This window comes from Ictalurus punctatus, chromosome 5 (assembly GCF_001660625.3).
Source record: "Ictalurus punctatus breed USDA103 chromosome 5, Coco_2.0, whole genome shotgun sequence".
In the NCBI taxonomy this organism is placed as follows: Eukaryota; Metazoa; Chordata; class Actinopteri; order Siluriformes; family Ictaluridae; genus Ictalurus; species Ictalurus punctatus.
This window is the reverse complement of record NC_030420.2, coordinates 8,691,944-8,714,817: the sequence shown is the minus strand read 5'-3', so window position 1 is coordinate 8,714,817 and position 22,874 is coordinate 8,691,944. Positions and strand designations below refer to the sequence as shown.

General features: G+C 38.4%; 1 protein-coding gene and 5 non-coding genes across 6 annotated transcripts; all 6 read left to right on the top strand.

The window, feature by feature from the left end:
• Positions 1-217: 217 nt before the first annotated feature.
• LOC108265946 (sushi domain-containing protein 3) lies at positions 218-13,565 on the top strand. Its single transcript, XM_017468826.3, has 5 exons — positions 218-753; positions 4,836-5,024; positions 9,857-10,001; positions 11,470-11,622; positions 11,811-13,565. The coding sequence occupies exons 1-5, from the start codon at positions 714-716 to the stop codon at positions 11,899-11,901; spliced, it is 618 nt and encodes a 205-aa protein (XP_017324315.1). The 5' UTR covers positions 218-713; the 3' UTR covers positions 11,902-13,565.
• Positions 13,566-16,303: 2,738 nt separating this feature from the next.
• Positions 16,304-16,375, top strand: trnaa-cgc (transfer RNA alanine (anticodon CGC)). Its single transcript has one exon. It is a non-coding gene; the product is annotated as a tRNA-Ala (tRNA).
• A 499-nt stretch (positions 16,376-16,874) lies between these two features.
• On the top strand, positions 16,875-16,946 carry trnaa-ugc (transfer RNA alanine (anticodon UGC)). Its single transcript has one exon. It is a non-coding gene; the product is annotated as a tRNA-Ala (tRNA).
• A 2,021-nt stretch (positions 16,947-18,967) lies between these two features.
• Positions 18,968-19,039, top strand: trnaa-cgc (transfer RNA alanine (anticodon CGC)). The gene has a single exon. It is a non-coding gene; the product is annotated as a tRNA-Ala (tRNA).
• Positions 19,040-20,666: 1,627 nt separating this feature from the next.
• Positions 20,667-20,738, top strand: trnaa-cgc (transfer RNA alanine (anticodon CGC)). The gene has a single exon. It is a non-coding gene; the product is annotated as a tRNA-Ala (tRNA).
• Positions 20,739-21,645: 907 nt separating this feature from the next.
• Positions 21,646-21,717, top strand: trnaa-ugc (transfer RNA alanine (anticodon UGC)). Its single transcript has one exon. It is a non-coding gene; the product is annotated as a tRNA-Ala (tRNA).
• The last annotated feature ends 1,157 nt before the right edge of the window (positions 21,718-22,874 follow it).

Genomic DNA, 22,874 nt, shown 5'->3' with positions numbered 1-22,874 from the left:
CTTCACTATGCAAAATATATTGTATTTCCTAGTCAGCTCGTACTGACACAGTGCATGGAAAACATCTGGTACGAGCTCTTTGTAATCAGACGCAAGTCAGAAGCTTCTGTTGTGTAATTTTATTTAGTTTCTTCACTTCTAGGAAGTGAAACTATACACAGTGTAAGTTCCGATATTTCATTTTTTGTGTGCGTGTGCACGCACGCGCGCCCGTGTGCACATGTGTTTGTCCTGTACTAGATATTCCACCAGTTATTTCTTGCAAGTTTGACCCTGATTGAAGAAGTTCCAGCATGATTAATGTTCTCTAGTGACTCGTGTTCAGCTTGTGGTCAGTCATTTTATCACATATTCTAAACATTTTCTCAGGCGCTAATAACTATGCCATGTTAGCCTAGATTAGAGGAGAGAAGAGGAGGGATGCTCACACTTCCTGTCTCAGAGAGTTTGGTTGTTCGACATGTAAATGCCGACACGCTCGTTACACTTCCACTTCTGCTAATACGTGTACCAAAAAAAGGAGTGTGTGAGAGAGAGAAAGAAACTTGTCTACACATCCTTGTGTCGTCATTCTACCAGACACCTCTGTAGGCGCTAACGCTATCACTCCCTAGTCTTCAAGGCAGAAGAACTCGCCGGGTTTAAGGTGGACTGCTCAACAGCTTCGGGCTCTGTGAGTGTCATTCTGCTGGTTTCATCAGATCAGGAGATACATGGAGGCGCAAAACAGAAGTCAGACTGGGAGCCCAGCAGGTAACCCAAACACTCTCTCTCTCTCTCTCTCTCTCTCTCTCTCTCTCTCTGTTTTTAATGGATACAGTATGTGATCACTTGAAACATATTGGTAATACTAATGGTTTCCATGACAAATACCATTACAAACCCCCAGTCAACCATTACTATTATTGGTCCTTATTGGTATCCACTAGACATAACATGCCACTAATAGAAGGCAACAAATGATCAGTTGAGACCCACAGAGAGACTATTGCGTTTTCCATTAAAACCAATACAATTCACTTGATAATCATTAAAATCATTACAAATTCTATGAGGGTTTCTTTTTTCCCCCCAGCAGCATGGTGTCTTGCATCTGTATATTTATATGTGGCACACACCATTAACCTATTGTATTTAAAGTAGGTTGAATTAAAAACTGCAGATGCAGAACTGAGTTTGCAAATGATCTGTCACCTACACAGTTAGTTTCAATGACTTTAGACAGATTTCAGTATTGTAGCTGGGCGCCTTCATACAGCAGCCACTCAGACCCAGTGGTTTCCAGTTAATATAGTTTTTGTTTTTTGTTTTATTAAAATAAATGTTTAGTGTTACAAGATGAATATGGGCAAAAAACTAACAAACACATAACTTATGATCTATACAACTATCCCTTAGGTCATTCTACAAAAGTGGAAATTGAAAATGTATATAAAATTCAGATTAGAAATATTTTCTAAAATACTGTCCAACTGTAAACTTTTATGGTGATTATGAACATGGCTTATTTTCAGGGAACAGAAAGTAAAATGCATCAACACATTGTTTAACCAAGTAACAGGATTTATGTATGCAAGTTTTTTGTTCATATTTATTAAGGGGAAAAAAATAAATAAAATAAAATGGGGGGTCAACTTCTTGATGGATATCAAAAGAGGAAAGAAAAACATGAAAAATAGGAGAGATCAATACGGGGAAGACAGCCAGTCACCCAGTTTTTCCAAAAAATAAGGTGATTTATGTTCCCTGTTTTGTGCTATGATTCTGAAGCTAGCCAGTATAAAGGTGTTAAAATTAACATCAAATAGAAAAAAGACATTCAAAAAGGACAGAAAAGCACCAAGCGACCATAAAACTAGTCCAGTGTTGTATGTATATTCAAGCTTTCCGAAGCCTTGCAACAGCTTTCTGTGAGGAATCGAAATTTAATGTAATCATATAAATCTGGTTGGATTGTCCCGAGTGAGTTTATGAGAGAAGTGTAATGATGTCCAATTCGTGAGTGAATCGTTTGTTTGAGTCGGTTCAATAAAACCTGTTGATAAAACCAGTCTGAATGATTCTTTCATGAATAGAACTGATTTGATTCTCAAGTTCAACTTACTGATTCAATGATCCCGTCACTGTTTTAGCTAATTTCCGCATTTCTTTCTGGAGCTGCTGGTGTGTGAAACTTATTATTCACTCAATGAATAATAATAATATTAGTAGTAGTAGTAGTTGTAGTAGTAGTAAAGTTCATTGTTCTTGGTACTTGGGGTATAAGTAATTACAAGTCGACAACTTAAAAAGACATCCAGACAGAGTTTCTATAGTGTCTGTGTATGAGAGAGAGAGAGTACAATGGTGTTAATGACTTGTACTGTATATAGTTATAAATGCATAATTTCAGTTATTTTAATAAAATGTTCAAATTTAGTTCTTTATAGTCTCTTATTGAATATGCAATAATTGTTATGCTTATTGATAATGATTGTTTTTACACGTAGCAATAAGAAAAAATAATTGGAGGTTGGGGGCTTGGGAGTACAAATTAGCCAGGGGGCCCAGAAACACTATCGGCACCCCTGGATGTGTTTGCCATGTTTTCTCTTAAAGTCCATTGTAACCTTGTGAAAGATTCCTAATCCAGACATGACAATGATTTCAGTATGTTATTTTTTTTTGTCAAAGCCATTCTTAAAGGCTATTTGAAAAAAGTATATAATATAAACTAAGTAGGAAAAATTTTAGAAGACATTTTGCTTAAAAAAAAGTGTTAATTTCCTCTATATATGGAGACTGGTAGTTCAACAGTTTGGTAAGACTTCAGAATCTGTACGGACGCCCAGCCTAACCAACAAAATAATTAGTGTCATTGGAGTCAGCCAATCCTATATTTATTTCAAATCGTGCAAACAATAAAAACTCTATTTTTACAGACACATGTCTTTGCTGAGAGCCAAATTTAGGAAGGACAACCATATTTCCCTGTATTTTTCTTTGTTAATGAAGAAAAAGGTTAGATCATTGGGATTTGGCCAGTAAGGCCAATAGTTGCATCCTCAACTCCTGAAATGGCTAAATTTCTTAGCTATATTTGAAGGATCTTTCAAAATGGCCAAGAAATGTAGCTCAGCTGCAGTCTTATCTTTGGGACACAACTGAAAATTCAGCTTTTGTTATCACTCGCTTTCAGCTTCCTGCTTCCAGCATTTTCAAATAGATTAAATGGCATATAACATTGTTTTCAACCAAAATATTGAATGATTTGGTGACGTAACACTCAAATTTTCATGGTATGTTTGATCTTTATAAATAGGCTAGCCTCCTTTAAAATATATATATATTTTTCAGGTTTCTCCTGTGTATACATAACACAAGTGTTTTGTCTGAAAAGTGCTCTCTTCTGTAATATGCTGCTTTCTTTACTGACATACAGAAAAATGTTCATAACATTTAATTTTGTGCTGGAGAACTAATGTTTGGAAATCTAAAATATTTTTTATTTTGTATTGACTCGGCAATGTAGGAGTCATAAAATAAAAATCTACAACAAAGTTTGTACTCAAAAACATAGGGTGCCTAAGAATTTTGCACAGTACTGTATGTATTATTCTGTTATTTGCTATGCTGTTATGTATATGAAATTACATAATGTATCAATCTTTTCATTATATGATTAGTTTCAGTGTCGTTTCAATATATGGCTCTGTATTCTGTGTTTCCCACGGGTGATGATAGTGTATGGCTCCTGCTTTTGCAACTTCCTGTGGGCAACCATTTTAAAGAGCATGTGAGGTGGCAATGAGCTGTGGGAAAGGAAACCGTTTTTTGACTTGCATATCAGAGTACCCCTGAATGGCTTAACTCCCTTGTTTTTAGCTTTGTGAAATCTTTAGTCCAATAAAATGTTAAGATTTTCTCTATTTGTTTCAAGTAACGTCAGATACTCTGTCCCACATGGAAGTGGTGATATTTCACTGAAAGGAAATCATAATAGTTGTGCATGAAGAAAATCTTTTATGCTAACCAGTCACTGTATTGGGAACATCTATATACCTGTTCATTCATTCATGCAGTTATCCAGTCTGCAAATGCCATTCATGTGGCTGATTGGATAGAGTAGAGAAGAGCAGTATGACCAGACTGATTTGCGCTGACAGGAAGGCTAAGGTACTCTTGCAATGTTGGAATGGCACAGACTATCTAAGTATTGTTGCTCATTATGTGCATCTCTTTACGGCCACAATTTACTCATCTTATAATGGTTAATTCCTGCATGATAATGTGCCATGTCACAAAGCTTAAACTGGTTCCATGAAAATAAAAGATAGCTGCAAGCGATGAACAAATAATTTGTTTAATTGTTCTTGATCTAAACTTTAGACTAGATCAAGGATAAAACTTTGGATAAATTATTTGGATATTATTATTATTAAATATTACATTACAATTTTTATTTCTCATTGTTTAAGAAACTAGTTTTGTTTATTTGTAGATCACTGATCACTTAAAAAAAAAAAAAAAAAAACTTTCCTAGAATGAATCAAAATATATGGTCACAATTACTTCAAATTTAATCCACTCTTGTGATTGTATCTAAGGATTTATTATTTATTCTATAATTCTTGACGTCAACAGGTGATTTGACATGATTTCATTCGAAAATGTTTAAGCTGCCTGCAAGCTGACATCTTTGAACATTGTATATTCCTCTAAAATGCTTTACTTTCATGTCTCTCCAGAACTGTGGTGATGTAAGAGTTTTAAACGCAGTTAATGTTTTTCAAGAAACTCTAATCTACAGCACTGTTCATTGTTTCATTTGTTTTGATCTGTGTGTCATTTTCTAGGTCTGTGCACTCCTATGCCTACTCCACGTTTGGGGACATTTAAAATAGAGGCAGGAAATGGAACAAATGTGGGCACAGTGATGACTTTACAGTGCCCTTTTCTGTACCGTGCTGTCAGTGGTGGCTTGATTTCCTGTGAGCAGGGAAATAGCGGCGCACAATGGACTGGGAGTATCCCTGATTGTAAACGTAAGACACACACTGAAGCCATGACACAGTTCTCTAATTTACCTTAGATATTCATGAGACAACAGCTATTGGTAATTATGCAGCTATGATATGATAATTATGACGAGTGTTAACTACAGTGCTCATTTCTTCTGTTTTTGTGTATATCTCTTACTAAATTGTTTCAGAAATTAAAACAAAATCTAAGATAAAACAAAGGCAAGTCTGTGTATTTAAATAACATATTTAGGACCTGCTACTTGTCTAAGAAAGAGGACACAGCACTGCTTGAGTTCAGTATAGTTGCTTGATCTGTGCCTGTAGCATTTACATATAAACTAGGAAGAGACAGATCTATTATGTGTCAACTTGACCAAATAGCTTCATTTTGTCAAAAACAATTTTACACCTATTGCTACTCTAACATTTTTTGACAGACATTTTGGGGCCATGAGGGGGCAGTGGTGGCTTGGTAGTTAAGGCTCTGGGTTACTGATCGGATGCTCCGGGGTTCAAGCCACAGCACTGCCAAGCTGCCATTGTTGGGCCCTTGAGCAAGGCCCTTAACCCTCTCTGCTCCAGGGGCGCTGTATCATGACTGACCCTGCGCTCTGACCCCCGTTTCCTGACAGGCTGGGGTATGCGAAGAAAACAATTTCACTGTGCTCGACTATATATGTGACCAATAAAGACTCATTATCATTAAAAAAATCTCCTCATACTCTGCAAGTAAAGGTTTTAAAGCACAACACGGGCCCCATCTTCAATGACAAAAAAAATAGCTTGTGCATGTTTTTACTGCTCCATTGTATTTCAGGTTGAATGTCTGTGCCAAAAATCTAGAACTGTTTACTTCCTCTCACTTCCTGTGAGTCTTAGGAGACTGTGCATATACAGAATGTTGATTTCGTTTGACAAAATGATTTGCCTTTCACACTCTTCAAACAGTCACCATAATATATAAATACAGACTGGTGCATAAATATTTGGTTTATCACAGTATATTGGAGTTGAAATTAAATAATGATTATGAGCTCAAAGTGCAGAGGGGTATTTACATCCAAATCAGGTGAACAATGTAGGAAATGCCTCACTTTTTATATACAGTGCTGTGAAAAATTATTTGCCCCCATCCTGATTTCTTCTGGTTCAGAAATTAAAACAAAATTTAAGATAAAACAAAGGCAACCCGAGTAAACACAAAATACGGTTTCTAAATGATAATGCTATTTATTGAAGCAAAAAAAGTTATCCAATAACAACTGGGCCTGTGTGAAAATGTATTTGCCCCTGTAGTTACTAATTCCCCAAATCTATGAAACTGCATTCATAATGGGGTTGAGCTGGTCTGGACACAACCAGGCCTGATTACTGCAAACCCTGTTCAATCAAATCAACACTTAAATAGAATGAAGCCTGACGTCATGAAGCATGAAGTCATGAAGTTGGTTAAAAGGTAACACACTATGCCACAATTGAAAGAAATTCCACAAATGATGAGGAAGAAGGTGATTGAATATATCAGTCTGGGAAGTGTTACAAGGCTATTTCAAAGGCTCTGGGACTCCAAAGAACCACAATGAGAGCCACTATCTAGAAATGGGAAAACTGCACAGTAGTGAACCTTACCAGAAGTGGCCGACCTTCCAAAATTCCTCCGAGAGCACAGCAACGACTCATCCAGGAAATCACAAAAGAGCCAAGGACAACATCAAAGGACCTATAAGCCTCTCTTGCATTAATAAAGGTCACTGTTTATGACAGTGATGACAAAATGGCATCCATGGAAGATTAAGGACATTAAGGCTCGTCTGAATTTTGCCAAAACACCCCTTGATAATCCTCAAACCTTTTGGGAGAATGTTCTGTGGATTGATGAGTCAAAAGTGGAACTGTTTTGAAGACAGGTGTCCCGTTACATCTGGTGTAAACCTAACACAGAATTCCACAAAATGATCATCGTACCTACAGTCAAGCATGGTGGTGGAAGTGTGATGGTGTGGGGATGCTTTGCTGCTTCAGGGCCTGGGCAATAAATTGAGGGAAGCATGAATTCTGCTCTCTACCAGAAAATCTTAAAGGAGAATGTCTGGTCTTCAGTCTGTAAGTTGAAACTCAAGCATAACTGGATTATGCAGCAAGACAATGATCCAAAGCATAGTATTATGTCCTTAGTCCTAGAAGTAAGTGAAAAACTGATCTGCAGTTATTGGAAGCATTTGCTTTCAGTTATTGCTGCTAAAGGTGGCACAAACAGACTTTAAGTCTAAGGGGGAAATTAGCTTTTCACATGGGTGATAGGTGTTGGATAACTTTTTTTTTGCTTAAATAAAAATAAATGAAAACTGTTTTGTGTGATTACTCAGGTTGCCTTTGTTTTATGTTGTATTTAGTATGAGACACAAAAACAGAAGAAATCTGGATGGGGAAAATACCTTTTCACAGCACTGTATATTGGTAAGAATTCACCTTTGAGAAAAATACACTGATGCAAAACGCAGCAGCCTTCCTTATGGTTTTTTTTTGTCTGAAAAGTGGCCTTTTACATAATATGCTGCTTTCTTTACTGACATACAAACATTTTTCTGTAACCTTTCATTTTGTGCTGTAAATCTAATTTTTTAAAATCTAAAATGTTTTTTTTTTTGTACTAACTCAATAATGTAGAAGTCATAGATGGATACATAGATGGATGGATGGATATAGAGCAGATATAGACCCCTTTGGTAGTTGTAAACAAAAAGAGAGGTGCAAAACCTGGTTGCAAAAAGAATCGAGTAGCCTAGTAACCTGATGCTACACTCTATCAAGAATTTTATTTAAAAATCAGATTTACATTTGATAAAATGTTATCCACGTATTATTATAGATTACCACTAAAAGACAGTGAGTGCTACTGGGCTGAACTAACCCTTTCAAATGGTGTGACTCCAGAAGATAATTATAGCTTAGCACCCTGTCAGTCGCTTAGCAATGGTCTAGCCTGTAAGACCAGATATACACTTACTATTCATTTTATTAGGAACATCTGCACATTCATGCAGTTATCTAATCAGCCAATCATGTGGCAGAAGTGCAATGCAAAAAATCATGCAGATATAGGTCAAGATCTTCAGTTAATGTTCACATCAAACATCAGAATGAAGAAAAAAGTGATCTCTGTGACTTTGATCAAGGATGTTGATACGAGTTGGCCTGGGTTGAATATTTCATAACCGGCTGATCTGCTGGCATTTTCCACACACAACATTCTCAAGAGAAAAGGTGCGGAAAAAAAACAAAAACCACTGAGTGAGTGACAGTTCTGTGGCTGGGAACACATAAGAGAGGTCAGAGAAAAATGGCCAGATTGGTATGAGCTGCCAGGAAGGACTCATATAAGCACTCTTTACAACTGTGGTGAGCAGAAAAGCAACTCGGCATGCACAAAACATTGAACCTTGCGGTGGATAGGCTACAACAACAGAAGACCACATCAGGTTGCACTCCTGTCAGGCAAGAGCAAGAATCTGAGTCTATCCCTTACAGGCACAGTCTTACCCAAACAGGACAGTTGAATATTAGAAAAAAAATCACCTGATCTTTTTCCAGTCCAGTTTTGGTGAGCCTGTGCACATGATAGCCACAGATTCTTGTACTTGGCTGACAGGAGTGAAAACTGATGTGGTTTTCTGCTGTTGTAGCCCATCCACCTCAATATTTGACATGTTGTGCATTCTGAAATGCTTTTCTGCTCACCATGATTGTAATGAGTGCTTATTTGAGTTAATATAGACTTCCTGTTAGCTCAAACCAGTCTGGTCATTCTCCTGTGACCTTGCTCATCAACAATCTGTTTCAGCCTGCAGACTCTCTGCACACAGGATGTTTTTTGGTTTTTGCTCAATTCTGTGTAAGGTCTTGTGACTGTTGTATGTGAAATTCCCAGGAGATCAGCAGTTTCTGAAATACTCAAACCAGCCCATCTGACACCACGGTTAAAGTCACAGACATCACACTTTTTCTTCATTCTGATGTTTGATGTGAACATTAACTTAAGCTCTTGACCTGTATCTGCATGATTTTATGTATTGCGCTGCTGCCACATGATTAGATAACTGTATGAATGTATAGGTGTTCCTTGTAAAGTGGAATGTGAGTGTATATACATCTCATATATCTCATAGAAACGGTGAGCCTTTGTACTAGAGAGAAATTGATGGCATACCAGTCTCTTGATGCTTACAATTTAGTTTTTTGGTTTTTTTTGCATGTTCAAGTGTTTAGCACGGTCGCCTCAAACCTCCAGGGTTAAGGGCTCGATTCCTGCCTCTGCCCTGTGTACGGAGTTTGCATGTTCTCTCCGCTGCAGGGGTTTCCTCCCGGGACTCTGGTTTCCTCCCCCAGTCCAAAGACATGCATGATAGGCTGATTGGCATATCCGTAGTGTGTTTATGTGATTGTGCCCTGCGATGAATTGGCACTCCGCCTTGCCTCCCATGCTCCCTGGGATAGGCTCCAGGTTCCCCATGTAGGATAAGCGGTACAGAAAAAGGATGGAACTAAATTAATTAATTTTTGTTTTGTAACATGGAAATTAAAGCCAATTTACAAGCTATATAGTACAATAGAGTACAATAGATATTTGAATTAACAGCCTTTCATAATAGTATGAAAATTATTGTTATATGGAATTTTATATTATAACTGAAATGTGGTGATATTCTCATTGTTTTCTTTACAAAAATATTTAATTGTTATTAACAATGGTATTTTTTTATGAATGACACTTCTCTTTTGGTTCTTTATTTATTTCACATATTTTCCCTCTTCCCTTCTCTTATTTTTATGTTCTCCTAAATATCTTCTATTAGCACTCCAATATGATGAAAAGAACTTACGCCTGGCTCTGCTTTTGTCTACTGTAAGCATAGCCATCATACTGTTTATGAGCATAATCTTCATCGTTCCGTGTTTGCTGAAGCATGTGAAGAGAGACTATATGAGACAACTAGAAAGGTGAGATTAGGGAACAGAACATGAGTGGGGAAATGAGGAGGGGCCTGTATCCCAGAATTCATATAACTTGTACAAAACACATTTTGTACATATGCACAATTTATTCTTATACATATGGGTAAAATCTCGTGCTAAATTTGCCCTCACTGCAAAAACGCAGTAGAACGCACAAACTTCTACGTACATATAGGTTCTGATAGTAAAAGTAATTGGACATAATGGCTGCTTTTAAATAATGGCTTTTATTAAACGCCTTATTGAAAGTACATTAACCTACCTCATTCAGTCAGATAGAAATTTCCCTGGCCTCAATTGCTTTGTTCTATTCTAGTTTAGGTGTACACATGGACATTTTCTATTCTTGAGCTATTGAGCTGTCAGTGGGATTATTAATGGAATATTAAGGTGCATGTAAAAAAAACAAACACAAAATAAAAACCGCTGATGTTGTGGATAAGGCCTGACTAGCAGACTTCATCCCAAAGATGACTCTGTCATGTCTAGTCATGTTCTTTTAACTATTCTCTGTACTATACTCTTATACTATACGCTTTCAACTATTAAAATTGTTTTAAACATGTTTTTGTGAAAAATTAACCTAAGAGAAGTCATGTCAGATCTTCTTCCACCTTTAATGTAATATAACAACCAACAAAATTCAAGTAAAAAAAACAAATAGAGACATTTTAGGAAAAAAAAATTCATCTTCTTTTGAAGCCAAGAAATGGATTTGTGGTTTGGGTCGTTATCCTGCTGGAAGATGAAATGTTTCTTCTTCTTCAACTGTCTAACAGAGGCCTGCAGGTTTTGTGCCAAAATAGATTGGTATTTGGAGCCATCCATTATTTCCTCTACCATGATTAGAACCCCAGTCCTGAAGAGAAGCAGCACCTTAACATTATGCTGCCAGCACCATGCTTCACAGGCGTATGGTGGTGTTTGGCTGATAAGCTGTCCTGATTTTGCACCAAACATATCATTTAGAATTATACCCAAAAAGTTCTACATTGGTCTCATCAGAACATAACACATTTGCCACACGGTTTGGGGTGATTTAAGCTGGGATGTTTTCTTTTTGTTTGTTTGTTTTTTTCTTCCTTCTGGCCAAGATTATGTCAATAAAATCCAGAGAAACTTTATTTGGGGTTAAGCGGAATCACTTAATTGACGACAAGTGTATGATAATTACTTCTGAACATGACTTTGAATGTGATTGGTTAATTCTGGCACAGTCACATACCCAGTTATAAAAAAGTCTTCACACTTATACAACAAGATTATTGTACGTTTTTTTTCTTTTTCTTTTTTTTTCTCCATAAAACATTTGGATGTATTTTTCCACTTGAATTTTGTTGGTTGCCATATCACATTAAAGGTGATTATGACTTATCATTGTTTCTTGCAATTTTAATAGTGGTTTGTTGACTTTTTATATCTACTGTATGTGACTGGTTGTGCATGTTTATAGGGAAAGGAATAGGGAAGCAGCCAGACTTTGGCACCAATTAAATGAAGAGGAACAGAGAGAATCTTTCTATAATCAGAATGGCAGAATCAACAACAACAACAACAACAACAACAACAACAGCAGCAGCAGCAGTAGACAGGAGCAACATCAAAGGTACTGTTTAACTCAGTCTGTACCTAGCATTTGGCTTTTCACATTTAGGGTTCTGTGAGCTGCATGCAGGTATGGCACTATCCATTAAAACACACAAACCCTAGTAGACACAACACCAACAATAATTTTGCTAACAATTCTATAACAGTCAGACCAGCTCTCATTGAGTGTATCTCTCTGTTTCATAGGTGTTGTCAGAAAAACTACCCTGATCCTGTAACCATCCACCACTTGCAGCCTACCCTGAAAAAAAGCCCCCCCCAACTGCCCTGTGTATAACCAGATATATTAGCTGTACCATACAACCTCATATATCACACTTTCCACCCATTTTCTATGGTGGGATATGATTCTAACTTTGGACAATCACCATGGAACTGAGCCATACCATCAGCACACAGGCGGGTCAGGTCTCTGCTGAGACTGGGCAGAGAAACTTTGAAAAGGGAAACATCCGCATGCCCCACAAATCTGGGCTGTATCTGTATCTGTTCTTCAGCAATTATAGATGAACCATTAATATAGTTAATGAGATTATTAAAAAAAAACAAAAAAAAAACAAACAAACTTATAGCTATGAGCCAGCAGACAGCTTGAACTTGACCAAGAATGAAATGTGCATTAACACAGTTGTTACATGATGTTCTTGTAGCCTAAGGAAGTTGGACAACCTGAAAAAACCTCCAAAAATCTGAACAAATGTCCATATTATGTGTTGCTTGCCCCAATCTGAAGAAATATTCAACTGCTATAATGACAATTTTACTTATGTATTTTTGTTCCTAATTATTTTATTTTGAGAATCATTTAAATGTTCCCTATTCTTAAACTACACTTTTCTGTACAAAGTTCTGTACAGTTATGACATGAATCGACATTGCTATGTTGTTACAGTGACCTTTCAGTCCTTTACTTTATAATTGTTGTACCATGTTGCAGTGTTATTGTTCCAAAATTCCAGTGAGAAACAAAGCTGTTTTGAGAAGCGTTTGAAATTACACTATATGGCCCATATGTGCTTGCTGAACACCCAGTTCCAATTATTATGGACTTGGGGCCCTATTTGCCGCTATTAAAACCCTTTACTCTTCTGGGAAGGCTTTCCACTAGATTTTGGAATGTTGTTTGGGGATTTGTGCCCATTAACCCACAAGAGCATTAGCAAGGTTGGGCACTGATGACCGGCAAGAAGCCCTGGTGTGGAGTCAGTGTTCCACTTGAGCCCAAAGGTGTTCAGTGAGGTTAACCCTTGTGTGTCCTAATGGACATTTTTATCTCTTTCATTTTTGTTGTGTTAATGCAAACAGCACAACTTTTGCAAAGGGTGGTTTTTATATTGGAATTTTAATATTTCACTCTCATTTGCTTTCATAAATCTATTTTAAAGTAGGTACACAAAATAGTTACACTTGAGGACTAAAATGTCCTCAATGAAACCCATTCAAACTGCAATATTTAATCCCTGTGACATTTAAGCGTATGTAACTGGTTGTTGTCTGCGTTGTGTTTTCTTTTAACCAAATAAATAGGTGGGCGGCAACTGGGTTGACTCTCCATTTACTCTCTGACAAAGAGATAACATACAGTATGTCTCATTCGCCCTCAACATTTCTCTCCCATGCAAAAATTTCTGCAGTCAGAAAATTAAAGGGGAAGATGCACACATACAGACAGTCACTTCAGGTATACATTTTTTGTGTAATTCTATATATTTAATGTATAGAATAATTTCCATACCTGTTACACATAAAATCATGCATTCTGTATTAATAGGCTTTTATTTTGTTGACAAGGTTTCAAAACATTGAATTTTTAAGAAATTTCTGAAATGTTTACTATTTTCTCAGGTTTTGCCTCTGGGGAAAATCCATGCTTTTCCTTTTTTCTGATTCTGCTGTATTATAGAGCACTGCAGACCAACTGAATAAATGATGCAGCTATAATTGTGTGGGTGTGTTTGTATGGATATCAGAGTTGTGGTCTGTATGTATGTAGATATTTGAACAGTTTGAAAGAAAGAAATTATATTGTACTGGAAATCACAAATCACACCACATGTACATGAGTCAAAGGTTACTGCTCTTTGATGATTTTTGTATCATGTGAACAAACCAGGATTAATAAAATCTACATCAGTGAAAGTGGAAAAAAAATATTAATATTTTTATGACAGTTTTTGGACATGTACATTTTTGTCCTCTATGTATCTATGTGTAACTTTTTAAATTGACGTACAAGGGTTAAGGTCAGGACTATGCAGGCAACTTGAGTGCTTCTAAATGAACCTTGGCAAACAATGTCTTTATGGACCTCACTTTGTGCTGAATGAACATGTTTGGTTCCAGCGAAAGAAAATCATAATTCTACAGCATGCATTGACATTCTAGACAATCAGGTGCCTCCAGCTTTGTGGAAAGAGTTTGGGGAATGCTCACATATGCTGTAGGGGTCATTGTCAGGTCTCCACATACTTTTAGTATGTGGACATATACTTGTAGTGTAGTTTTGCATTTTACTTTTTGAAAGTCATCAATCACCAAAATGAAATAAGGGGAAACGTAGTGTAATACTATCAATGCAAAGGTGCAGGATCCTGATAGATATGAGGTCTTAATAATAATTCCTTTATACAACATAAATTTTAGACAGGAAGAAAGAAAACAGTGAAAATGTCAGCTGCAGCAAGAAGACTAACAGATTAATTTATACTTTTTTGTGCATAATATACAATACATGTACATTACACCGGTGCAAACCTTCAACTTTCAGATTAAAGACTGGAAAAAGCAAAAAGTTTTCTGGTTCATTTTGCCCTCATTCACTACAGGGAATCATGAATCAGGAGGTTAGGCTCATTTGGGGCTCTACTGAGGCATGATGGCCAAGTTGTAATTAATCAGTCTCATAAACAGAATAAGCAAATAGCTTTTTGTGGTTACTTTTCCACTCAGTAAATAAGTCAATGTGATATTTGCAGACTTGATCAAATTACTTGCATAGGGGATGTAGCTTAGTGGAACAGTGCATGCTTTGCATATATGAGGCCAAGGGTTCAGTCCCCTGTATCTCCTGTGTTTTGGCCTACTACTGGTCAGCCAGAGTGTGGTGCTACTGAACGAACACTTTTGTCTTGCCCTTATTGCCCTTATTCCTTCAATTTAAAACCCATAGGGCAAAGGCTCAGGTAACTTCTGTCATCCTTATTAGCACTTGCTTGGCATATTGATGTAGTGGCTGTAACTCAGTGGTAGGGCGCTTGCTTGTCATGTATAAAGTCGAGGGTTCAATTCTCTTCCTCTCCAATTGTGAGTTTGGCCAAAGGGTGGTTAGGTATCCAGCAAGAGTCTGGTGCTAGTGATGAAGTACTTCTCTTCTGCCCTTGTTGCATGTGGCCATCTTCAATTTAAAACCAATAGGGCAAAATCTGTGTTCCAAGGTGCAAAACGTAAGGGTGCTGCAAGGCTTTTTCTTGTTTACTGTTGATGAACATCTATGGAAACCCAGTAGGCAAGGCGTGTTAGATGCCTTATGGCTACAAGTTTCATTGACACCCCATTGTGTGCAGTTAATATCAAACATACTGAATATTGTTTGGTTTTATATCACCGTATCTGTATGGATTGTGAAAATTGTTTTGCTGTACTATGATATGCTAGTGCTGGGACATTTTCAACCAGATGGCTCAATTAAGTCCACTGTGTCAAACAGCGTGTCATGAACCCAAAGTTAAGGCCCAGGTGACCTGTGTCATCCTTCTTAGCACTTGCTTGTATTGTTTGTGTACGGGATGTAGCTCAGTGGTAGAGTGCTAGAGGTTTTATCTCATCGCATCTGTATGGATTGTGAAAACTGTTTTGATGTACTATGATGTGCTAGAGCCGGTACCTTTTGAACCAACTGCATCAATTTCGTTGTGTCGGAAAGGGGGTCATGGACCTGAAGGTAAGGCTCAGGTAATACTCTAAGGTAAGGCTCTATCATACTTATTAGCACTTGCTTGGTTTGCTGGTGTAGTGAATGTAGCTCAGTGGTAGAGCACTTGCTTTGCATGTATGAAGTCTAGGGTTCAATCCCCTGTATCTCCAAACAGTTTTGTCCTGCCCTAGTTGCATGTGGCCCTCTTCAATTTAAAACCAATAGGGCAAAAGGCTGTGTTCCAAACAAACAAACTTTCTAAACAAAGCCCCCTAAGCTTGTAAATCAGTGTCAAAAGAAGAGATAAGAATTCCAGGAGGAAAGAACCAGATGAGGTTATAGGGTGAATTATGTGACACAGTAAAAAAAACAGGTCTGGTAAAACTTTGAAAGAAAATACAACTGACTACACATGCGCCACAAATAAAGGTATCATATGGGTGTGAATAATTAGTTAAGGCGATGGACATTGGTTTGTTTCCAGAAAGAAAAGGTGAATGCCCCACCTAGGGATAATTTTACTGCTTCAGAGAGGTATAAAAAGACATGTATGTGTATGTATGTCAGACCCTCTGTAGACTGTCTCACTTTATTGTTTCAATAAAGTTCATTTACTTTTTGACATCTACAAACCCTCTGTCTCTGAAGTTTTTTGAGTTAAACTGGAAGGATTGATTTTCCTCGACAAACGGGGGTCATGAAACAGAAGGTAAGGCTCAGGTAACTTCTGTCATCCTTATTAGCACTTGCTTGACTTGCTGATGTAGGGGATGTAGCTCAGTGGTAGAGCGCTTGCTTCGCATGTAAGAAGTCCAGGGTTCAATCCCCTGCATCTCCACTTGTGAGTTTGGCCAAACAGTGGTGAGGCATCCCAGCATTTATAGGTGTCCAGCAAGAGGCTGTTATTACTGAAGAAGTACTTTTGTCCTACCCTTATTGCATGTGACCTCCTTCAATTTAAAACCCATAGGACAAAAGCTGTGTTCCAAGGTACACAACAGAAGTATCCTACAGCTGGTCTCAGCTGCCTTATGAGTACAAGTTTCATTGACACCCCATTGTGTACTGTTCTTCTAAGCATACTGATTATTGTTTGGTTTTATCTCATCACATCTGTATGGCTTGTGAAAATTGTTTTGATGTACTATGATATGCTAGAGCCAGTACCTTTTGTACCATCCATCCATCTTCTATACCGCATATCCTTCCGTCAGGGTCACAAGACCTTTTGTACCAACTGCCTCAATTAACTCCGTTGTGTCAGAACGGGGGTCATGAATCAGAAGGTAAGGCTCAGGTAACCTCTGTCATCCTTATTAGTGTTTTTCTTGGTGTAGGGGGATGTAGCTCAGTGGTAGAGCACTTGCTTTGCATGTATGAAGTCCAGGGTTCAATCCCCTGCATCTCCAATTGCAAGTTTTGGCCAAATACTGGTCAGCCAGAGTGTGGCACTAATGAACAAACAGTTTTGTTCTGCCCTTGTTGCAATCAATTTAAAACCAACAGGGAAAAGCTGTGTTCAAAGGTGAAAAACGTAAGGGTGCTGCAAGGCTTTTTCTGGTTTTCTGTTGATCAACGTATATGGAAACTCAGTAGGCAAGGCGTGTTAGTTGCCTTATGACCACAAGTTTCATTGACACCCCATCGTGTGCAGTTCATTTCAAACATTCTGATTATTGTTTGGTTTTATATCACAGCATCTGTATGGATTGTGCAAATATTTTGATGCACTATGATGTGGTACAGCCGGTACCTTTTGTAACAACTGCCTCAATTAACTTGGGGACATGAACCAGAAGGTAAAGCTCAGGTAAGATCTGTCATCCTTATTAGAACTTGCTTGGCATGCTAATGTAGGGGATGTAGCTCAGTGGTAGAGTGCTTGTGCTTCATGTAAGAAGTCCAGGGTTCAATCACCTCATCTCCAATTGTGAGTTTGGCCAAACAGTGGTGAGGCATCCCAGCTTTCATAGGTATCAAGCAAGAGTCTGGTGCTAGTGATGAAGTTCTTCTCTTCTGCCCTTGTTGCATGTGGCCATCTTCAATTTTAAACCAATAGGGCAAAATCTGTGTTCCTAGGTGCACAACAGAAGGGTGCTGCAGGTGTTCTCACCTGCCTTATGAGTACAAGATTCATTGATACCCCGTCGTATACTGTTCCTTCTAAGAATACTGATTATTGTTTTGTTTTATCTCATCGCATCTATATGGATTTTGAAAACTGTTTTGATGTACTATGATGTGCTAGAGCCGGTACCTTTTGAACCAACTGCATCAATTAATTCCGTTGTGTTGGAAAGGGGGTCATGGGTTCCAAGGTGCAAAATTTAAGGGTGCTGCAAGGCTTTTTCTTGTTTACTGTTGATGAACATCTATGGAAACTCAGTAGACAAAAATTGTTTTGATGTACTATGATGTCCTAGAGCCGGTACCTTTCATACCAACTGCCTCAATTAAGTCTGTTGTGTTGGAACGTATAGGATATAAAGTGTAATCAATGTGTGTAACTACAAAGTTTACTAATGTTTGGATATGTTCATCAGGTATAATCTGTTATGTATACCAAATGTGTACCCAACAGTTAAGAATTACTTGTGGGAAGCATTATATAAACTCATAGTACACTTGTTGATCAAGTTATAAGTGTGTATTGAGTTAGAAGACTTATGTCTTACTAAACAGTAGGCCTAATTGTTTTCTGTGTCAATCCGTACCTCTCTACAGCAAGCATAGTCTAAAACTATAAAACACTTCTAACAAGTGGTATTCGAGATGTGTACATTAAGTGCTTTGTGTTTGTCTAAAGCAGCTTCACTCTATGGCAGTAAATTAAGAACCTTATGTTTGCCCTTGTTGCATGTGGCCTCTTTCAATTTAAAACCCATAGGGAAAAAGCTGTGTTCCAAACAAACAAACAAACTTTCTAAACAAAGCCCCCTAAGCTTGCAAATCAGTGTCAAAAGAAGAGATAAGAATTCCAGGAGGAAAGAACCAGATGAGGTTATAGGGTAAATTATGTGACACAGTAAAAAAACAGGTCTGGTAAAACTTTGAAAGAAAATACAACTGACTACACATGCGCCACAAATAAAGGTATCATATGGGTGTGAATAATTAGTTAAGGCGATGGACATTGGTTTGTTTCCAGAAAGAAAAGGTGAATGCCCCACCTAGGGATAATTTTACTGCTTCAGAGAGGTAAAAAAAGACATGTATGTGTATGTATGTCAGACCCTCTGTAGACTGTCTCACTTTATTGTTTCAATAAAGTTCATTTACTTTTTGACATCTACAAACCCTCTGTCTCTGAAGTTTTTTGAGTTAGACTGGAAGGATTGATTTTCCTCGACAAACGGGGGTCATGAAACAGAAGGTAAGGCTCAGGTAACTTCTGTCATCCTTATTAGCACTTGCTTGACTTGCTGATGTAGGGGATGTAGCTCAGTGGTAGAGCGCTTGCTTCGCATGTAAGAAGTCCAGGGTTCAATCCCCTGCATCTCCACTTGTGAGTTTGGCCAAACAGTGGTGAGGCACAAAATTTGGCCAAATATTGCTCTGCCAGAGTGTGGTGCTACTGAACAAACACTTTTGTCCTGGTGTTGTTGCATGTGGGCCTCTTCAATTTAAAACCAATAGGGCAAAAGCTGTCTTCCCGGGTGCACAACATGAGGGTACTGTCAGGCATTTTCTTGTTTTCTGTTGATGAACATCTATGGAAACTCAGTAGGCAAGGCATGTCAGCTGCCTTATGACTAAAAGTTTCATTGATACCCCATCGTATGCAGTTCATTTCAAACATTCTGATAATTGTTTGGTTTTATATCACCGCATTTGTATGGATTGTGAAAATTGTTTTGCTGTACTATGGTGTGCTAGTACGTTTTAAACCAATTGGCTCAATTAAGACTGTTGTGTCGGACAGGGGGTCGTGAACCAGCAGGTAAGGCTCAGGTGACCTCTGTAATCCTTGTTAACACTTGCTTGAGCTGCTTGGCTATGGGATATTGCTCAGTGGTAGAGTGCTTGCTTTGCATGTATGAGGTCCAGAGTTCAGTCTCCTGTATCTCCACTTGCTTGTTTTGGCCTAATACTGGTCAGCCAGAGTGTGGTGCTACTGAACAAACACTTTTGTCTTGCCCTTGTTGCATGTGGCCTCCTTCAATTTAAAACGTATAGGATATAAAGTGTAATCAATGTGTGTAACTACAAAGTTTACTAATGTTTGGATATGTTCATCAGGTATAATCTGTTATGTATACCAAATGTGTACCCAACAGTTAAGAATTACTTGTGGGAAGCATTATATAAACTCATAGTACACTTGTTGATCAAGTTATAAGTGTGTATTGAGTTAGAAGACTTATGTCTTACTAAACACTAGGCCTAATTGTTTTCTGTGTCAATCCGTACCTCTGTACAGCAAGCATAGTCTAAAACTATAAAACACTTCTAACAAGTGGTATTCGAAATGTGTACATTAAGTGCTTTGTGTTTGTCTAAAGCAGCTTCACTCTATGGCAGTAAATTAAGAACCTTATGTTTGCCCTTGTTGCATGTGGCCTCTTTCAATTTAAAACCCATAGGGAAAAAGCTGTGTTCCAAACAAACAAACAAACTTTCTAAACAAAGCCCCCTAAGCTTGCAAATCAGTGTCAAAAGAAGAGATAAGAATTCCAGGAGGAAAGAACTAGATGAGGTTATAGGGTGAATTATGTGACACAGTAAAAAAAACAGGTCTGGTAAAACTTTGAAAGAAAATACAACTGACTACACATGCGCCACAAATAAAGGTATCATATGGGTGTGAATAATTAGTTAAGGCGATGGACATTGGTTTGTTTCCAGAAAGAAAAGGTGAATGCCCCACCTAGGGATAATTTTACTGCTTCAGAGAGGTATATAAAAAGACATGTATGTGTATGTATGTCAGACCCTCTGTAGACTATCTCACTTTATTGTTTCAATAAAGTTCATTTACTTTTTGACATCTACAAACCCTCTGTCTCTGAAGTTTTTTGAGTTAGACTGGAAGGATTGATTTTCCTCGACAAACGGGGGTCATGACACAGAAGGTAAGGCTCAGGTAACTTCTGTCATCCTTATTAGCACTTGCTTGACTTGCTGATGTAGGGGATGTAGCTCAGTGGTAGAGCGCTTGCTTCGCATGTAAGAAGTCCAGGGTTCAATCCCCTGCATCTCCACTTGTGAGTTTGGCCAAACAGTGGTGAGGCACAAAATTTGGCCAAATATTGCTCTGCCAGAGTGTGGTGCTACTGAACAAACACTTTTGTCCTGGTGTTGTTGCATGTGGGCCTCTTCAATTTAAAACCAATAGGGCTGTGAGGGATATTACTCATTTTTACTTTATAATAATTTAGTTCTTGTTCTGTTCATGTTTATCTGAGGATAACGCCTAAGAAGGCCATGTCATGTCACTGAGATCAGTACAGAATGTTTATATGCTTACAGAGACACAAACATGTTATTCTGTTCAAGGTTCGTCTGCACATCTACTAAGACCCTAAAACAAAGCCTGTTTGAACTGCCTCAAACTGCTTCTTATCGGTACACAGAAGTGCGTCATGCTCTGCATTTCATATATATAGTACTGGTTCAGCACAAGCACTTTAGAGTGCTCTCATTATTCTATCCTGCTTTATTCTATCCTGTATTAACCATCTTTCTGTAATAAACCTTTTTACCTTCAGAGTTCGAGTCTGGAAGTATTGTCTAAGTTCCATGACAGGGCAAAAGCTGTGTTCCAAGGTGCAAAACATAAGGGCGCTGCAAGGCTTTTTCTTGTTTTCTGTTGCTAAACATCTATGGAAACCCAGTAGGCAAAGCATGTCAGCTGCCTTATGGGGTTTCATTGACACCCCATCATGTGCAGTTCATTTCAAACATACTGATTATTGTTTGGATTTATATCACCCCATCTGTATGGATTGTGAAAATTGTTTTGCTGTACTATGGTGTGCTATCGCTTGTACTTTTTCAACCAACTGCCTCAATTAAGTCCGTTGTGTTGGAAAGGGGGTCATGAACCTGAAAGCAAGGCTCAGGTAACCTCTGTCATCCTTATTAGCACTTGCTTGGTTTGCTGGGGTAGGGGATGTAGCTCAGTGGTAGAGCGCTTGCTTTGCATGTATGAAGTCCAGGGTTCAATCCCCTGCATCTCCAATTGCAAGTTTTGGCCAAATACTGGTCAGCCAGAGGGCAGTGATAGTGGTATGCAGGTAGAACATGGAGGACATGCTAGTAACATGAATAAGCAAAACCTGACATGATCTTCAAGATCATGTCTTGTTTAAGGGAGGAACACTACAAGAAGCCCACTCCTAGGACAGAGTGAGCTACTGGGGTCTTAGTGACATCGAGCTGCTAGTATAGGACAAATATATGGGGAGAGGCCCAGCTCACAGCAGAACAGATGTCCTGAGACTCAATGAAACAGACCCAACGAGGCAGTCACACCCCTAGTAAACTGTGCTCTGAGGCCCTCTGAAGGCTGCACTCCCTTCAATTCATATGACAAGGTGATAGGTTCCACAAGCCAATGGGATAGGCATTGCTTAGAAATGGAGTTCCCCATCTGCAGGTAGGGCAGGAAAGGAATAGCTGGTCACTCCTACTGAAAAGGCTAGACACAGAGCATTCAACCTCTGATCCTCCACAGAGGAGGATGAAAAGCGGAATGAATATGAATGCCCCAAGGGTAGTGCCATGAGCATAAAACCCAGCGTTCCTCCAGTGGTGCAGGGGTTCTGAACATGACACTGTGATGGAGTAGTTGAAGTCGCGTACAAGACTGAAGTGAAGTGATAAAACCCATTACATGAATGCCCTCATTCTCAGAAGGCCCAGAGGCAAAACCTGAATGGCTGATGCCATAAGTCCCTGTAGTCTCAGACATGTGCGATAATGCACCCTCGCCCCCTCCCTGAACTGTGGAATACAATTCATTAGGGAGCGATTGCACGCTCATTATGTCTGACACATTATGTCCTTTTTGTGTGTTTATTTCTTGAGAAATAGAAGAGAGAAGCTCAAATGTACAGCAAATGTCCAATATAAACCCAACCCAACTTTAACACGGTGTGCGCGATTTACAAAACTGAGGGTACGGATTGCAAAACCGAGGGCACGGATTACACACGGCTGTTTTTTTGTTTTTTTTTCTTACCTGACACTAGGGGGGCTTGGTATATTTCCTTAAATGTTTGTTTAATACTCTGAGATCCAGAAGAACACGAAGTGAGCCGTCTTTTTTTGGAACCAGGAAATAACGAGAGTAGAACCCCTGATGATGTAGGGGAATCACTCAAATCGCCCCTTTC

What these genes read in the sequence shown, in the direction of transcription:
- LOC108265946 (XM_017468826.3), top strand. Translation starts at nt 714, where the DNA reads ATGGAGGCGCAAAACAGAAGTCAGACTGGGAGCCCAGCAG. An exon ending in GAGTATCCCTGATTGTAAAC is followed by an intron (nt 5,025 to 9,856) that starts GTAAGACACACA and finishes ATCTTCTATTAG; the next exon opens with CACTCCAATATGATGAAAAG. An exon ending in TATATGAGACAACTAGAAAG is followed by an intron (nt 10,002 to 11,469) that starts GTGAGATTAGGG and finishes GCATGTTTATAG; the next exon opens with GGAAAGGAATAGGGAAGCAG.